The sequence below is a fragment of the Conger conger genome, chromosome 6, assembly GCF_963514075.1.
Source record: "Conger conger chromosome 6, fConCon1.1, whole genome shotgun sequence".
Taxonomy (NCBI): Eukaryota; Metazoa; Chordata; class Actinopteri; order Anguilliformes; family Congridae; genus Conger; species Conger conger.
The window spans coordinates 1,205,544-1,225,014 of NC_083765.1; the positions used below are offsets into that span (position 1 = coordinate 1,205,544).

Here is a 19,471-nt window from a genome sequence, read left to right on the forward strand (position 1 = left end):
GGCCCCGCCCGCCACCACAGGCCCTGTCCGCCAGCCACCGCAGAGCATCACCGAGGGAGGGGCCATGTTCCACAAGAGGGCCAACATCCCCCCCGAGCTCCTGGACCAGCTGCTGTTCCTGCACCACAACCGCCTGAGCGTTAGCCACAACCACAACACAACCGCCTGAGCGTTAGCCACAACCACAAAACAACCGCCTGAGTATTAGCCACAACCACAACAACAACACAACCGGCTGAGCGTTAGCCACAACCACAACACAACCGCAGCAGACAGGATAGCCTTCATTGCCCTTGCGCATTGAGGACCTGTCGCCGGTTCTTGGTTTGTCCCTCCTTGGACCACTGTCAGTAGGTACTCGCCACTGCTGACCGGGATCCCCTCACAAGCCTTTCCTGACAGCAAGTGACTCCAGGTCAGATCAGCCACGATTCTGGCCCGAAGTCAGCCAGTACCGGCACAGATCCGGCCCGGTGTCCATTGCTATCTGGGTTGCCGTTACGGACCAGTCTTCTGGCCACTATGACTTGGCCCTGGTCAGAGTCGCTCAGGTCTTTACGCCCATTTCTCCTGCATCCGGCACATTGACCATGAGAACCATCTGTTCGCTTACCGTCTAATATATCCCCGACCTGTTATGAGATAATCAACGTTATTTGCTTCTTCTGCGAGTGATCATAATGTTTTGGCTCGGTGTATGTACAGCAGGCATTGGTGTGGTATGCTCATGTCTGCATGATGGGAACGTTGCATAGACTGGCTGTTAAAATTAGTGGTGATATAATTTATGAACTGGTGATATCCGGTTATGTTACTACATTTATTCAAGAAAACTTGTGCTGTGGACACATTCCACAGAATTGGTGCAAAAGATCAAACCCTTGTCTTCAATGCACTTTTGACCCATTCAAAAAGGTGCCTACACCTTTCAGAACTTTAATATGCAACTTTAAAAAACTGTATGTTAAAATGTATTTGTTTCTTCTGATGAACCAAACCTTCATTTCAGTGTACTGGTAAAACGGCACAAAGGCCCATGACAAAATCTGCCATTTTGTCTCTGTGAATTGTGTGCAATAAAGATTGAATTTGTCACCAAACTGTGTGTGAAAGCCTCCCAGCGGTCGGTCCAGCCTTTCAGTTTCAGCTTTTCTCTCTTGGCTTGACACAGACCATTGTTTTTTTTGTCTTTAGCTGTACTAAATGCTCTAGCAAGCTACAGCATGCTGCAAAAAGATACATGATAATGAATACAAACTTCAATTTTATTTATATAGCGCTTTTTACAGAAGACTGTCCCAACAATGCTTTACAGAGTAATAGAAGGGCACAAAGTTAAGGGCAAACACACAAGCTAAAAAATGGGGAGAAAATCCTTCTCCATAAATGATGGAGGAAGGATGGAGGAAGGGTCTGAAGTCTTTGGTCCAGGACAGATACTAGTGAGGGAGGGATGCTCAATAAGAGCAGCAAGATGATCTCATAAGTTACTAACTGTGCACCCTAACTTACAAAACTAAATGAACTGAAATTCAGAACCAACCAGATGAGCTATAAGGAGAGGAAGCCAGTTGAGGCGCTTTATAGGATCCAGAACCTGAGGTAGAAGGAAAAGACAGCAGTCGCCTTCAGAAAAGTGAAGTGCTGAGGGATGATGGGCCGTGGCTCAAAGTCTGGCGAGGGCGTTTGGTGCGCAGGAACACGTGCAGAGAGTGAGAGAATGTCAGCAGGACGGCCACAGTCAGGCCCATATTCACCTGGAGAGAGAAACACCAAACACAAAGGAAATGCTCATTAGCAATGATTACATACATCATATCATCACATGTCATCAACACTCACTTTAAATCCCTCTGTTCATCGTTCACATCTCAGGTGAACTGACAACTGTCTTCTCCTGTGGATTGAGCCGTGACGTAGAGCCGCTGTTCCCAAAACCCCCAGCTGATCATGTGTCCGCAACAAATTTCGTTTTTAATACAAATGGACGCGAATTAGGTCTAACAATTCCAGCTAGCTGATTAATGTTTCCCTGGGATTTTTTCGTTTATTTACAAGAGCATTGATTGAAGTGCATCATAACAGCCAAACGTTTGTCAAGTTTTGTTCTCTCGGCAGCCATCTTTGTTCGCCACGCGCCACCTCTTCAAACTGTCAGCTCGCGTTTACGTCAGCACACGTCCGGACCAGCTGGGGTTCGGAGCCCCTGATGTAGAGGATGATCTGTGACTCACGTAAAGGGGGTCCCCGTGGAAGGGCCCCTTGACCAGGGCGGAACAGAGGTACTGCAGCAGCGACACCACGGCTGACAGGCACATCACCAGGCCGTAGAGCTTCCCAAAATGGTGCCCAGGGAACCTGTGGAGAAGGGGAGAGGGGCACCCCAAAGTGCGAGGCATCAGGCATGCTGCGGTCCCACGGTAGCGTGTTGTTGGCAAACCGGATATGCAACTTATTTCATGGAGACATCAGCGTTTAATACCGCACACTGCAACCTCTGGCTGAACCGAATGGCAGCAGCTCAACTTCCACCGTTCTTCATTGCAGAAAGACAAACCGGATGTTATGTTGAGAAGCAGCACGCCCATGTCCATTTGTGCCCGATTGGAATTTCCCCCATTGAATTATTATTACTTTTTTTAAACATACATCTCCTAGAATCATACGTGGAAATAAATCTGATATTAATCGGATATCTGCCAATGTGACAGTCATATAAAGGGACTGGTCGGATATTCCCTGTCATTGCGATTCTTACGTCATTGAAAATGCGACGATCTCATACCATATATTTTAATGACGTATAACGTTACTTTTACGCGCACAACTGGCACAGCTACTCGACGTTGGAAAAAAGACGGCGAAAGTAAAATGTGTGTGAGGGCGAAGTGTCAGGCCAGGGGACAACCGCCGAGGTTACCCGTCTTTAAGCCTTTTGGCCGAAGAGTCGGTCAGGGTTTGTACCGAATCCGTTTAAGAATAAATTTCAGCCGCGATGGGATGAAACGTTCGTGGCTACAGTGTCAGCCAAAATCAGTATTTTCCAGACCTCTGCAGATGCTTTGGAAATTCATATCGTTACCGTTTCCGTAACTAAACCCTCGTGTAAGCTTGCCGGTTGTTTCAAGTGTTAAGCAAGTGTAAACACAGGTATCGAATATGGGTCACTTTTTAAAATAGATGTAAACAGCCGGTCAAAAAAATATAGGCAAATAATCGGAACAGGGCATCAAGACCGGCAGTGTAAATGCGGCCTCAATCACTTTATTAGGTACACCTGAAAACCAGCAGTGCTCGTTGTATTTTCCCTTGGTGTCAGTCATTTTGTTTTTCAGCTATTTTGGATTTAGTCAAAAACCAATTCAGAAATAACTTCTAGAACTGTCACCCAATCTAGCAAACATTTTGAAAATCACGGATGTGGTCTGCCTCCACGGTCTTTAAAGAGCCGTTAAAAGTTGCTTGGTTGAAATCTACCAAAGAAGTTTAGTGGACCACAACATTAGTGCTCATATCTCTGCCACCTTTTTGTCGATTGTCACCAAACTTCATACACTTGTTCATCATTAGGCTCACACCAAGTTTCACCAGATTTGGCCACTTGAGGGTGCTACAACAACAAAAACGGTTTAGACGCTAATTTCTCCAAAACCTAAACAGATATTTAAACCTAATTTTGGGGGAACATTATATTAACAGGTCTGAATTGGGCAACCAACAGAATTGCATGGAGGCTCTGTAGCACTTGGCCCCTGTATTGCTGCTTTTAGCTATGTTTATTATGTCTATTATTATTATTATTACTCACGCGATGCTGATGAAGGCGGCGTTCCCGCCGTACAGGAAGGAGCGGCTGGCGACCTGCAGGGAGAAGGTGAGGTACTGCAGAGGGAGCACAGGGATGGAGGCGCAGACGGAGAAGAGGAGGCACAGGAGAGAAGTGGTGAAGAGGGAGAGAGCGGAGGATCGCAGGTCTGCCTCCTTCTCCGTCTCTCCTGGGGGAAGGAGAGAAAGATATCGCTTGGCGATGGCAATAGACCATTAAAACAGGGCTCCTCACAGGTGACACCTGTCCTCACCTGGGGCTCTCTGCTTGCCTTTGTTTCTGTCCATGATGAGTCCGTTCCAGGGAGCACAGAGAACCCCACACAACTGTGCAATGGCGAAGGCATTGGTGTACCTGCTCACTGCAAGAGAGTTTATACAGTACAGCACGTTAACACTACACAGAGGGTTAATCCAGAACATTAACACTGCACTGAGAGAGAGGGTTAATACAGTACATTAACACTGCACTGAGAGGGTTAATCCAGTACATTAACACTGCACTGAGAGAGAGGGTTAATACAGTACATTATTGGCATTTGGCAGACACTCTTATCCAGAGCGACGTACAGTTGATTAGACTAAGCAGGAGACAATCCTCCCCTGGAGCAATGCAGGGTTAAGGGTCTTGCTCAAGGGCCCAACGGCTGGGCGGATCTTATTGTGGCTACACTGGGATTCGAACCCCCGACCTTGCCTGTCCCAGTCATGTACCTTAACCACTACGCTACAGGCCACCCTAATACAGCACATTAACACTACACTGAAAGAGAGGGTTAATACAGCGCATTAACTGTCACGTTTCAGGTCTGTCTCGCCATGTTTTATGTTTATTCATGTTGTCTTAGTCATGTAGTGTCTTATCATGTATTATGTTAGTCTAGGTTCGTCATGTTGTTTAGTTTATTTCTTGTTACGATTTATTTTCTCGTCATGTCTAGTTATGTTTCGTTACGATTATATTACCTTGTTATGTTGAATGGTTATCGTCTTAGTTTCGTTTTGTATTATGTTTTGATTTATGTTTATTGTTACGTTAACTGGTCGTTGTTTATGCATACACTTTTACATGTCTTTCCGCAAACCTTTTCTCTCTCGCTCCTTCTGTCATTCACTCCCTAATTATTTCCATTTGTCTATTTACTAAAACGACTAATGCTAGATCAGGATTGGGTAGAAGCTAACAAGACTAATCATGTGTTCATGTTACCTTACGTTTCTCGTGCATGTCATTTACTAATTTACTAATGCTAGGGCAGGATAGGTTTATTACTAACGATTACTAATCTCCTTGTTAAACTTGTCATCCATCGCACCTGTTTTCCATTTCCTTGCTACGCTCTAACTAATTGTCTACACCTGTCTACACCCGCATTTATAGCCCAGTCGCGCAACTGTTCTTCGCGAAATTGTCTGCCTCTTGAACTCCAAAGCAACTCTTGAGCATTTACTATTTGATTACACGTTACGATCCAAGCCTGTTTACCGACCATAGTTTATTGATTTCTGTTTTGTTGACCACCGCTTGTTTTTGACCACGTCCTCGCCTACCGTCTTTGTACTTTTGCCTCGCTGATTGTTTTATGGTTTCGACTTCCGCATCGCCCTCGACTACGACTCTGCCTGCCGTCCGCCTGTACTTCAGCCCCGCTGACAGCTCTCCTGCTACCGGACCTCCCTGCACGTCTACCGACTACGAGTTTGCCTCTTCCCTCGGCACCGTGCTTTTTGTTTGTTTACTTTTTGTTTGGCTGGATCTACGTGTATGGACTTTGCTTGTGTTGACTACTCTCCTGGGATTCGTCCCGAATAAAGCCCTGAGGGGTCTTTATATTACTATTGTTTCTGAGTCGTGCATTTTGGGTCCAACCCCCACGCACCCGTCTCAGAACAATTTCGCCAACATGGACCCGGCTGACTCAACCGCCATGTTCTATGCACTCCAGGAACAAGGCGCCATTGTCCAGCAACACTCGCAAGGAATCTCCGGACTTCGTCTGGAGATTCGTGAGCTGTGTGCGGAGATGAGGAGACTCGCCATCGCGGTCCAGCCACACCCACTGGAGGAACCTGCCAACCCGCCTGCACCTCTACCCTCCCACCCCATGGGAACCTGGCAATTCCGGGAGCCACAACAACCCCCCCCGGAGAGGTTCGGCGGAGAACCGGAGAGATGTAAGGCGTTCCTGCTCCAGTGCGACTTTGTGTTCAGGCAGCAACCTCAGACCTACAACAGCGATGACCGCCGGATCGGCTACGTGATGGGATTACTCAAGGGGAGAGCCTTGGACTGGGCGACAGCTGTGTGGTCCGGGGGTTCATTCCCTCCCCGGTACCCGGAGTTTGCTGAGGAGATCCGCAAGGTTTTCCAGCATGCATCCAGTGACCAAGAGCCATCACAACGTCTGATCGCTCTTCGCCAAGGCAGGAGAACTGCGGCGGACCATTCTATCAAGTTCCGTACTCTCGCGGCAGCCACCAGCTGGAATGATGCAGCGTTGGCTAACCTGTTCCTGGCCAGCCTGAGTGAAACTCTCCAGGACGAGTTGGCGCGACTGGAACCTATTACTGAGTTCGACCCACTCGTCCGTGCCACCATCCGTTTGGACAACCGTTCCAGACAACGCCGGACTGAGAGACTGGCCCCACCCGGCCAGCCATACCCCAGGCGAGTTCCAAGTTCCCGACCTGAGGAGAATCAAACCGAAGGACTCGAACCCATGGACCTGTCCCGTGCCGGTATGAAGATCTCAACCGAGGAACGGGCACGTCGGAGAGCTACCGGTTCCTGTTTCTATTGTGGGAGGCTGGGACACACCCAGGTTCAGTGCACCTTCCGATCCAAGAGATCTGTCGAAGTAAGAGCACTCGACAGACATGAGGGGTCTGCCAGGAACGACCATCGTCCCTCACTTTCTGCTATGTTGATTCTCCCCGACAGAACCATCCAGGTTAATGCGTTGGTGGATTCCGGAGCTGACGCTAACCTCATCGATGAAAGAATGGCCATGGAACTGGACATCCCCACCCTCCCACTACCCCATCCCGAGAATGCTCGGTCTTTGGATGGAAAGACCTTTTGCCGCATGACGCACATCACCAAACCCATCCAACTGATCATTTCTGGGAACCATCATGAGATGATTCAGTTCCGCGTCATCAGGTCCCCTAATGATCAGCTCATTTTGGGATTGCCCTGGCTCCAGAGACACAATCCCACCATTGACTGGAGTTCATGCCTGATTCAAGCCTGGAGTCATGAGTGTCACCAACCCTGTCTTCGATCCGCTCCTGCACCAGCAGAGGGTGCACCCAACCCACCACAAATCCCCAAGCCCACCCTGGAGAAGGTGCCCACCCCTTACCATGACCTTGGCACGGTCTTCTCCAAGACACAGGCACAGACGCTTCCCCCTCATCGACCCTACGACTGCGCCATCGAGCTGCTACCCGGTTCCACACTCCCCTCAAGCCGGCTATACAATGTCTCCAGACCTGAAAGGGAGTCCATGGAGAAATACATCCGGGACTGCCTAGCCAATGGACTGATTCGCCCATCCTCCTCACCTGTGGGCGCCGGATTCTTCTTCGTACAAAAGAAGGATGGCTCCTTGCGTCCCTGCATTGACTACAGAGAGCTAAACAACATTACGGTAAAGAACAAATACCCTCTGCCCTTGATGGACTCCGCCTTTCATCCCCTACATGATGCCACCATTTTCACCAAGTTGGACCTGCGCAATGCCTACCACCTGGTTCGTATCCGAGAGGGTGATGAGTGGAAGACCGCCTTCAATACCTCCCTTGGACACTTTGAGTACCTGGTCATGCCATTCGGCCTCACCAATGCACCTGCCGTTTTCCAGGCACTGGTGAATGATGTTCTTTGGGACTTACTGGGCCGCTACGTATTTGTTTACCTGGACGACATCCTTATCTACTCCACCAATGCCAAGGAACATGAAACACACGTCAGGCAAGTTCTCCAGAGACTGTTGGAGAACAAACTGCTCATTAAGGCGGAGAAGTGTGTCTTCCACACAGACACGGTCGAGTTCCTGGGCTTCATCCTGGAGAAGGGACAGATCAGGGCGGATCCCAAGAAGATTCAGGCGGTCACTGACTGGCCTACGCCTTCCACTAGGAAACAACTTCAACGCTTCTTGGGATTCGCCAACTTTTACCGCAGATTTATTAGATCCTACAGTCAAGTGGTCTCCCCCCTCACCAAGCTCACGTCTACTGCCATGCCTTTCCGTTGGGGTCCCGAGGCGGAGGGGGCATTCGTCAAGATTAAGAGACTCTTCTCCTCCGCTCCTATCCTGGTGCACCCCGATCCCACTCGCCAGTTTGTGGTGGAGACTGATGCTTCCAACACTGGGGTGGGAGCCGTGCTTTCGCAAGTTTCTTCCTCTGACAATCGGCTGCACCCTTGCTCCATGATCCCTGACACCAGGCGCTTCATCAAGGCTTGCACCACCTGCGCCAGAAGCAAGGCCTCCCACCAAGCCCCTGCTGGTCTACTCCAACAGCTGCCCGTGCCCAGCCGACCCTGGAGCCACATTGGGGTGGACTTTGTTACTGGACTTCCCCCTTCCGAAGGTAACACCACCATCCTCACCGTGGTGGATCGTTTTAGCAAGGCAGCCCACTTCATCCCCCTACCTGGATTACCCACCTCCCAAGAGACCGCGGACGTACTGATAAAGGAGGTGTTCCGCATCCACGGAATCCCCGCAGACATTGTATCCGACCAGGGTCCACAATTCATTTCCCAAGTGTGGAAAGCCTTCTGCCTGGCCCTCGGTGCCACGGCCAGCCTCTCATCCGGCTATCACCCCCAGTCCAATGGGCAAACCGAGAGGGCCAACCAGGATTTGGGAGCCGCACTTCGTTGTGTCTCAAACCAGAATCCGGCTTCATGGAGCAAGATGCTCACCTGGGTGGAGTATGCGCACAACACCCTGCCCTGCGCCGCTACCGGAAAATCTCCCTTCGAGATCTCTCTTGGCTACCAACCTCCACTGTTTTCTGACCAGGAAGCTGAGATCGCCGTTCCCTCCCTCGCCACCCACATGAAGCGCTGCGCTAAGATCTGGAGGGATGCCAAGGCCGCGCTTTTACGCACGGCAGACCGTAATCGGCGCTTCGCGGATCGACACCGCACACCAGCTCCAGCCTACAAACCAGGTGACTCCGTTTGGCTGTCCACTAAGGACATTCCCCTCCAAGCCACCTCTCACAAACTGCAACCCCGCTTCATTGGTCCCTTTAAGATCCACAGCATTATTAACCCATCCTCTGTTAAACTGTCACTCCCTGCTTCACTTAAAATTCACCCCACATTCCACGTTTCATGTATTAAGCCTGTATCCTCTCACCCCATTTGTCCCCCCGATCCCCCACCCCCTCCCCCCCGCATCATTGATAACCACCCTGCATTCACTGTGAAAGAGCTTTTGAACATTCGTAAGAGGGGCCGTGGTGTGCAATACTTGGTTGACTGGGAGGGCTATGGCCCTGAGGAGCGTTCCTGGGTCGCTCCCAGTCTCATTCTGGACAAATCGCTCATCAGAGACTTCCATCGTGACCACCCTGATAAATTCCAAGGACCGCCAGGAGTCGGTCGTTAAGGGGGGGGTCCTGTCACGTTTCAGGTCTGTCTCGCCATGTTTTATGTTTATTCATGTTGTCTTAGTCATGTAGTGTCTTATCATGTATTATGTTAGTCTAGGTTCGTCATGTTGTTTAGTTTATTTCTTGTTACGATTTATTTTCTCGTCATGTCTAGTTATGTTTCGTTACGATTATATTACCTTGTTATGTTGAATGGTTATCGTCTTAGTTTCGTTTTGTATTATGTTTTGATTTATGTTTATTGTTACGTTAACTGGTCGTTGTTTATGCATACACTTTTACATGTCTTTCCGCAAACCTTGCATTCCGCCTTTTCTCTCTCGCTCCTTCTGTCATTCACTCCCTAATTATTTCCATTTGTCTATTTACTAAAACGACTAACGCTAGATCAGGATTGGGTAGAAACTAACAAGACTAATCATGTGTTCATGTTACCTTACGTTTCTCGTGCATGTCATTTACTAATTTACTAATGCTAGGGCAGGATAGGTTTATTACTAACGATTACTAATCTCCTTGTTAAACTTGTCATCCATCGCACCTGTTTTCCATTTCCTTGCTACGCTCTAACTAATTGTCTACACCTGTCTACACCCGCATTTATAGCCCAGTCGCGCAACTGTTCTTCGCGAAATTGTCTGCCTCTTGAACTCCAAAGCAACTCTTGAGCATTTACTATTTGATTACATGTTACGATCCAAGCCTGTTTACCGACCATAGTTTATTGATTTCTGTTTTGTTGACCACCGCTTGTTTTTGACCACGTCCTCGCCTACCGTCTTTGTACTTTTGCCTCGCTGATTGTTTTATGGTTTCGACTTCCGCATCGCCCTCGACTACGCCTCTGCCTGCCGCCCGCCTGTACTTCTGCCCCGCTGACAGCTCTCCTGCTACCGGACCTCCCTGCACATCTACCGACTACGAGTTTGCCTCTTCCCTCGGCACCGTGCTTTTTGTTTGTTTACTTTTTGTTTGGCTGGATCTACGTGTATGGACTTTGCTTGTGTTGACTACTCTCCTGGGATTCGTCCCGAATAAAGCCCTGAGGGGTCTTTATATTACTATTGTTTCTGAGTCGTGCATTTTGGGTCCAACCCCCACGCACCTGTCTCATTAACACTTCACTGAGAGAGAGGGTTAATCCAGTACAGTACATTAACACTGCACTGAGAGGGTTCATTCAGTATGGCATTGGTGTACCTACTCACTGTAAAATAATTAAAACATAAAAGAGATTTGTATTCTTAGACTCCTACATTGAGTTCGCGTAGCTCACTCTCTGTTAGCTTTGTCGGTCATATAACATTGATTTAATCGTCGCTAAAAACCTGGCCACCTGGCAGGCCATTATCAATAAAGAAAACGTAAATAAACAGTCCCTCATATGTTTATTTGCTTGTTTAAATACATATTGTGTAATTAAGACATGGCAATACATTGAGTGAGTGAATGTGAATTAGGGGGTTCTGTACCAAGGGAGTGGTCTCCATGTGCCAGGCGGGTCAGCGTGGGGTTCAGAGTCCCGATGAACAGGTAATGTTGCACCTGTAAGAGGGAGAACCAGACCAGGTGGCCCAGGAAGAACCAGGACAGGACACAGCTCCTGAAACTGGGATCTGCAGATCAGTGGATCAGTGGGAGGAATTGCATCAGAAACACATGCAGGGTCCCTCCAGGTTAGATTCGTATTTCAGGGGTCGGTTTCACAGACACTTTAAGCCTCGCCATCCCATCATGCCCCCTGCTTCTGCTGAATGTCTGAAGCTAAGCAGGCGTGGGCTTGGTGAGTAATGTCTGAAGCTAAGCAGGCGTGGGCTTGGTGAGTAATGTCTGAAGCTAAGCAGGCGTGGGCTTGGTGAGTAATGGCTGAAACTAAGCAGGCGTGGGCTTGGTGAGTAATGGCTGAAGCTAAGCAGGCGTGGGCTTGGTGAGTAATGTCTGAAGCTAAGCAGGCGTGGGCTTGGTGAGTAATGGCTGAAGATAAGCAGGTGTGGGCTTGGTGAGTAATGGCTGAAACTAAGCAGGCGTGGGCTTGGTGAGTAATGGCTGAAGCTAAGCAGGCGTGGGCTTGGTGAGTAATGTCTGAAGCTAAGCAGGCGTGGGCTTGGTGAGTAATGGCTGAAGATAAGCAGGTGTGGGCTTGGTGAGTAATGGCTGAAGATAAGCAGGCGTGGGCTTGGTGAGTAATGGCTGAAGCTAAGTAGGTGTGGGCTTGGTGAGTACTTGGATAGGAGACCTTCTGGGAAAACTAAGTTGCTCCTGGAAGTTGTGTTGGCGGGCCACTAGGATTTGGAGGTCTGTTGAACAAATTACTTCAGTTTACCATCAATGCCTGTCTTGGGTCAGGCCGAGACAGGGTAAAGGGTAAAGGGTCGGAACCTGGAGTGTAGAATGGGGCGGGCGAACGAAACAAACAACGCAGACCCAGGAGTAACTCCGGTCCCGTCTGCCTAAATAAGCCTCAGCTTGGACCGCCTTCAAAAATAACAGGAAAAATAACAAACCGTGTTGCGTTGGAAGGATGAAATCCAACCGGAGCCACTATACGGCGAGCAGAGGGGCAAATCAGTCACGGTCGGGGTGGGCAACAGAGCCGAGCACGAGTGAGGCACTGGGGTCAACAGATCAAAAGGGCAGGAGTCAGAGTCGCACGGGATGTACGAGTCAAAATACAATCAGCAAAGCAAGAAGAGCTTGGCGAGAGTCGAAAGTCAAAGACAGATATAGTCACAAGTCAACGGAGCAATCGCTAATCCACCAGTCACACACGCAAGGGTTCTCAGAGCAAGTCTACCCAGATCAGTTGGACTGGCGGCCTTTTCAAAGGTAGCGGAAATTGTGGTAAACTAAAAGTAAAACTAAAATAATCAAGATGCAGAACTGTAAATGGTTGGCATTTATATAGCGCCTTTATCCAAAGCACTGTTCAATTGATGCTTCTCATTCACCCATTCATACACACACTCACACACCAATGGTGATTGGCTGCCATGCAAGGTACCAACCAGCTCATCTGGAACATTTAGGGGTTAGGTGTCTTGCTCAGAGATACAAAAGAGCCATGGGCTCTTTCCAATCACTTATTTTTCACTTACATTTCACGCCATAACTTCTTGCCCTTTGCCTGACATGGTAATTGATCGATGTCCGCCATCTTTAAGGATTCCAATCCGTTAAAATTTTCCTTCTAGGAGCTAGAAGCCCAGGAGCTAGGAGGCCCCCGAATACTTCTTGAGGAAGAAAATGTACATGTGTACCTCCTTCGCGGAAGTATTTTTCCTGAATGTGTGACATATTAATAATCCAACTGTTCCGTCCAACACCTCCTTTCCTGCCATTGTTCCTGCCCAACTGTTCACCTCCTTTCCTGCCATCGTTCCTGCCCAACTGTTCACCTCCTTTCCTGCCATCGTTCAGGCTTCCGAGGAGCAAGGAAGGGGAGAAGGAGGAGGACAGTGAGCCCCAGGTAATGGCCCAGGGCGGGAGACGTACCTCTCTCCTCTGAGCTCTGCGACTGCAGTTCGTTTTCTGGCTGGAACGGTATGCTGTTGTGTCCTCCCGTGTCACCTGACCTCCAAGCTCCATCTTTACTGGAGCTCCCTGATTTGCCACAGCTCAGCCTGTCAACGTGCAGCAGATTAACCAATCAGCAATGGTCCTGTGAACCCGCAAGGCAGTGTGGGAGTTGTAGTTTGTACCCATAAGTATATTTCTCATGCAGTGGGCAGTATTATGGTGAATGAATGTTTTGTGAATAGGTATGGCAGTGTGGGAGTTGTAGTTTGTACCCATAAGTGTAGTTATCAGGCAGGGGGCAGTATTATGGTGAATTAATGTTTTGTGAATAGGTATGGCAGTGTGGGAGTTGTAGTTTGTACCCATAAGTGTAGTTCTCAGGCAGGGGGCAGTATTATGGTGGATGAATGTTTTGTGAATAGGTATGGCAGTGTGGGAGTTGTAGTTTGTACCCATAAGTGTAGTTCTCAGGCAGGGGGTGGGGGATGTGGGTCTTGGGCAGGAGGAAGAAAGTTCGGAGGAGGTGGATGATGCTGCAGGACGACATGAAGAGGAAGGAGGAGCGCAGAGAAACACCGTGTTCATGCAGCACCTGCGGGGAGAGGAGAGATGTAAAGTTTAACTCAGCACCTGCGGGGAGAGGAGAGATGTAAAGTTTAACTCAGCACCTCATTTATTTACTTTTTTCCTCTTCCCATAGATGCCCAGAGCAGTACACACACATGAACACACATTTTAAATTTACATTTTAGTCATTTGGCAGAGGCTTTTAATCCAAAGCGATTTACAAGTGCATAGGTTCTTCCACAAGTTAAAGCAACACATCCATAACTAGTAAAATATACACAGAAGTGCTCTGCTAAACATACAGTTATCATAAAAACAATTCTACACACACACAAGCACACACATACTGAGAGGCAATCCCACCTTGATGATGAGGAAGACTGCAGAGGAAGAGTCAAAGGCTCCGTTGTACAACGTGATGATGGTGGAGCGGTGAGATCCGAACAAGTTCCCCACCTTAGGGGGGCAGAAGAACAGTGAGGCTGCCCTGCTACACCCCCTTACCTGGGGATAGCCCTGCTTTTTTTTTTTACAGAATTTGAAAAACATTAATTTCAAGGACTATTACGGGAACGCTTGGTTCCCATGAGGAATCTCACCTGCATGTTGGTGACAAGGAACAACATTCCTCCAATGCTCATGAAGGACAGCGCCGGGAAGAGCACTCTGGCTGTGGCTGAAAGAGAGACGGGATGGGTTAGAGACGTGATGGAGGGTTAGAGACGTGATGGGGGGTTAGAGATGTGATGGGGGGTTAGAGACGTGATGGAGGGTTAGAGACGTGATGGGGGGTTAGAGACGTGATGGAGGGTTAGAGACACGATGGAGGGTTAGAGACGTGATGGGGGGTTAGAGGCGTGATGGAGGGTTAGAGACGTGATGGGGGGTTAGAGGCGTGATGGAGGGTTAGAGACGTGATGGGGGGTTAGAGGCGTGATGGAGGGTTAGAGACGTGATGGGGGGTTAGAGGCGTGATGGAGGGTTAGAGACGTGATGGAGGGTTAGAGACGTGATGGGGGGTTAGAGACGTGATGGGTGGTTAGAGACATGATGGAGGGTTAGAGGCGTGATGGAGGGTTAGAGATGTGATGGAGGGTTAGAGACGGGATGGAGGGTTAGAGACGTGATGGGGGGTTAGAGACACGATGGAGGGTTAGAGACGTGATGGGGGGTTAGAGACGTGATGGGGGGTTAGAGACGTGATGGAGGGTTAGAGACGTGATGGGTTAGAGACGTGATGGGGGGTTAGAGACGTGATGGAGGGTTAGAGACGGGATGGAGGGTTAGAGACGTGATGGGGGGTTAGAGACACGATGGAGGGTTAGAGACGTGATGGGTTAGAGACGTGATGGAGGGTTGGAGACGTGATGGAGGGTTAGAGACGTGATGGGGGGTTAGAGATGTGATGGGGGGTTTGAAACATGATGGGGGGTTTGAGACGTGATGGAGGGTTAGAGACGTGATGGAGGGTTAGAGACGGGATGGGTTAGAGACACGATGGTGGGTTAGAAACTCTCCAGGACTAGGGCTGGGGACCTAGTCCTGGAGAGCCGCAGGGTGTGCAGGGGTCAGTAACCCCGGTCCTGGAGAGCTGCAGGGTGCGCTGGTTTTTGTTGTTACTCAGCACTTAATTGATCAATGAAAGCAGCGAATTACCCAGTTAACTCACCTGGTTTCTTGGGTCTGAATGGGTTGCTGATTTTAAGGTGAAAACACACACCAGCACACCCTGCGGCTCTCCAGGACCGGGGTGGGGGACATTAATGTATGCCTGTGCTGAAGAAGTCTATGTGGAGTTAGTATGTGAACAGGATTTACCTGCAGTGGAAAAGGCCACCATCAGAGTGCCAGTGGTGTACAGAGATCTGAAAAAGAACACAGTGCTCAGTTATCAGTGTTTATCTATGATTTAATGTATAAATTTGAGCACTATAAAACACTTTTTATAATAATATTTATTTTTAAGTTAGTGCCCTTGCTGGATTGGAATTTTAAGTGAATTACTACTACTTGTTTTCTCAAGTTTACTTAGGGTGAATTCAAATTACATGAATTCACCCTCACATTCAAATGAAGAACAGACTCTACATTTCTTAAATTTCTAAAAAACATTCATAGTATGGCCTCAGGGCCCTGTCCAGCTGTTCCACAGGACAGCCCCCCCCCTCCCAAGCTCACATGGCCAGGAGTCTGGCTGCCATCGTGCCAAAGTGGTCGAACACAGGGCCGATGAGCAGCATGAAGAAGTTATTCAAGAAAGAGGCTACGGTGAAGACCATGGAAAACTGCCCATCGAGATCACTGTCATCTGAGGGAGAGGGAGAGAGAGAAAAAAACTCACTGCACCTTACTCTCTGAACACAGCTGTATAACACACTGCTCTGAACACAGCTGTATAACACACTGCTCTGAACACAGCTGTATAACACACTCACTGCCCTGAACACAGCTGTATAACACACTCACTGCCCTGAACACAGCTGTATAACACACTCACTGCCCTGAACACGGCTGTGTAACACACTCACTGCCCTGAACACGGCTGTATAACACACTGCCCTGAACACAGCTACATAACACACTCCCTGCCCTGAACACAGCTACATAACACACTCACTGCCATGAACACAGCTACATAACACACTCACTGCCCTGAACACGGCTGTGTAACACACTCACTGCCCTGAACACGGCTATATAACACACTGCCCTGAACACAGCTGTATAACACACTCACTGCCCTGAACACGGCTGTGTAACACACTCACTGCCCTGAACACGGCTATATAACACACTGCCCTGAACACAGCTACATAACACACTCCCTGCCCTGAACACGGCTGTGTAACACACTCACTGCCCTGAACACGGCTGTATAACACACTGCCCTGAACACAGCTACATAACACACTCACTGCCCTGAACACAGCTACATAACACACTCACTGCCCTGAACACAGCTGTATAACACACTCACTGCTCTGAACACGGCTATATAACACACTGCCCTGAACACAGCTACATAACACACTCCCTGCCCTGAACACGGCTGTGTAACACACTCACTGCCCTGAACACGGCTGTATAACACACTGCCCTGAACACAGCTACATAACACACTCACTGCCCTGAACACAGCTACATAACACACTCACTGCCCTGAACACGGCTATGTAACACACTGCCCTGAACACAGCTACATAACACACTCACTGCCCTGAACACAGCTGTGTAACACACTCACTGCCCTGAACACAGCTGTATAACTCACTGCCCTGAACACAGCTGTGTAACACACTGCCCTGAACACAGCTACATAACACACTCACTGCCCTGAACACAGCTGTATAACACACTGCCATGAACACAGCTACATAACACACTCACTGCCCTGAACACAGCTGTATAACACACTCACTGCCATGAACACAGCTGTGTAACACACTGCCCTGAACACAGCTGTGTAACACACTCACTGCCCTGAACACGGCTGTATAACACACTGCCCTGAACACAGCTGTGTAACACACTGCCCTGAACACAGCTGTGTAACACACTCACTGCCCTGAACACAGCTTTATAACACACTCACTGCCCTGAACACAGCTTTATAACACACTCACCTCTGAACACACTGTTGTTGGCTCCAGTGGTGTTGAGGTGGCCGTCGTTGAAGTAGCCGTCCTCTTTCAGGACGAACACCAGGGAGGCCCAACCGAAGACCAGCCCTGCGAAACACAGGCACTCCACCAGCCCCGACACCAGCGTCAGCCACCTCCGCCCTCCACCTCCGCCCTGACGTCCCGGCATGCTCTCTGCGCTCTCTCGTCCCTCTCTGTCCACTTGGGCTTTTCCCCCTTGGGTGTGGGTCAGGGGGGTAGGTAAGGTAAGATAAGGGAAGGTAGGCTGGGGTGCTACCTGTGTCTCTCAAGGTAATACTGACAGACCTGGCTACACTGCGCTCAGGTGTGAGGTGCAGGAGCCACTTGCGAAATGAACACTGGAATGCTGTTTCTGAATACCTTCCACCTCTCCTCCCCCTTATTCTCTCTCCCCCTCCCTCTATCTCTCTCCCTCTCCCTCTATTCTCTCTCCTTCTCCCAACCTCCTGTCTCCTCGATCCGCTGTCTCTCTGTTTTCCCCCTGGTTCTGGGCAAGTTTTCTTTGCTTCTTGTACTGAAAAAGAGAGTACACGGAACAGACAGGATTGAGGAACAGATATGTATGCCTATATTCTGCCTCAGAAACAGCTGTCCCATTCCCATGATCGAACACAGATCCATTTTTAATTTAACAGCTACACAGTTGTATCTTTTCCATAGAAAAATGTTAATATTTGGAAATAGTATAACAGCATGAGAAATAAGTTTAAAATAGTTTCTGTATCTTTGGAGCATGAAGTCTGGGAGGAAACATTATGTTACAATCATGAGTTCTCCTCCAAGTTGTCTGTTTAATGGGCGGTACTGTTGGTGGGTTCTGTTTTATAGATGGCTCCAAGAGATTAATACGAAGAGGGACGTAGTTACCGCAGAACACTGACGGCACCTGATTGGATAGCACTGCGTTCGTTTGTTTTGCCAAAACTAGTCCCTGGTAATGGGTATGCACTTTGATATGCGCTCTTATCCTGAGCGTCTGCCAAATGTCAATAGTGTAACGTAGAAAAACCGTTTATAAACTTTTTTGTAAATAGTTCATTAAAATATGTTTGTGAAAACATTTGAGGCGAGACATAAGCAATGCAGTTTCTGAATTTTGATTCATATTTTATCTGTAACACCTAGTTTGAAAGTTTGATCATAGTTGTGTGAGCCATGCGCTGGACGTAGTTGATTTGCATGGACAGATCACTATATGCAAAACAGAACCGTTGATCGCACACTTCACGCACCGCACCGCATGCAGATAGAAAATGAATAGGAATGCGTTGCGTGCCGGATCTGGTGTGTAAACAGTTCTGAAGAACAGCGCAATTCGGTAATACGCATAACTGTAGCCTACAAACAGCAGGCTAAATTGCAAACGTGGTCTTTTTAAACAAGTATATCATGTCCTACAATAATTTAAATCCTACAGTACTTCAAACGAATATCATTACCGTGACAGTCTTTCACTGTATTTCGTATCCAGCGTCACCAGGGATCATCTGCAGTTCCGAAGGCATATACATTAATTATTAGTATTTTAGTATTTTATCATATTCGTAGCCGAAGATCCATCTACGTCCCCTCTTGATTTGTTTCCTCTTATTCGGCTGTTCGTGACGCAACACATTGCGATGCTCAAACGCACAAGCACGCGCATGTCGATGAATCGGCTCAAGTGGGGGGGGAAAACGCATGGCCTGAACGATAAGCATTTTCCATGGGTGTAACTGTTCCCAGTGCCGAAAGTAAAAACGCAAACGAGTTCAAGTTATTATGCAAGTTGTGACTTATCGTAGGCTACGCTTCAATGTCTTTAACCCTTCTAATGTATTAACAAGCTGCACGCACATTTTGTGTTGGCGGTTCAATCTCGGCACAACAACACACAAAAAAGATCATCATCCAATATTTTTTACATTCTAACCTTAAACTGTTTTATTTGTGATTCGGGGTAGTATGTTACTAATTAATGTTTAAGTGCTGTTTCATTGTACACCAACAGATCGCTGGAGACGCCGTGGCCAGTATTTGCCTACCTGCCTATAGTCATTAGGAGACCTCCGGTAGTGGAGATTGTTTTTGCTTTTTTGAGCAAATGCTGTTTGTGCATGCAGTTGTTTTAATCATATGCTTTGCGTTGCTTGTAGGTTGATTTGAATGCAAGCGTGTTTCGTAGATTTACCGCTATTCATTTTTGTCGTTTAAATATTAAACAAGTGAGCTACCGGCTCCCACGAATCGCTGTTCGATGAGCAGAGTGCACAAGATGATTTGAA

The 19,471-nt window shown here is 48.3% G+C and overlaps 1 protein-coding gene across 3 annotated transcripts; it reads right to left on the reverse strand.

Annotated features, from left to right (window-relative positions):
* Positions 1-1,246: 1,246 nt before the first annotated feature.
* Positions 1,247-18,818, reverse strand: LOC133130354 (equilibrative nucleobase transporter 1-like). 3 transcript variants are annotated; one of them, XM_061244886.1, is made up of 13 exons: positions 18,647-18,818; positions 17,169-17,721; positions 15,724-15,853; positions 15,364-15,410; positions 14,145-14,221; positions 13,909-14,061; positions 13,431-13,570; positions 12,955-13,082; positions 10,935-11,078; positions 4,080-4,187; positions 3,809-3,995; positions 2,235-2,358; positions 1,247-1,757 (listed from the first exon to the last, which is right to left on the reverse strand). In XM_061244886.1, exons 2-13 carry the CDS (start codon positions 17,353-17,355, stop codon positions 1,629-1,631), a joined length of 1,554 nt encoding a protein of 517 aa, XP_061100870.1. In that variant the 5' UTR covers positions 17,356-17,721; positions 18,647-18,818; the 3' UTR covers positions 1,247-1,628. The 3 variants fall into 3 exon arrangements, with proteins under 3 accessions (XP_061100870.1, XP_061100869.1, XP_061100871.1); XM_061244885.1 differs by having other exon boundaries at positions 17,169-18,818; XM_061244887.1 differs by having other exon boundaries at positions 13,909-14,001; positions 17,169-18,816.
* Positions 18,819-19,471: the final 653 nt, after the last annotated feature.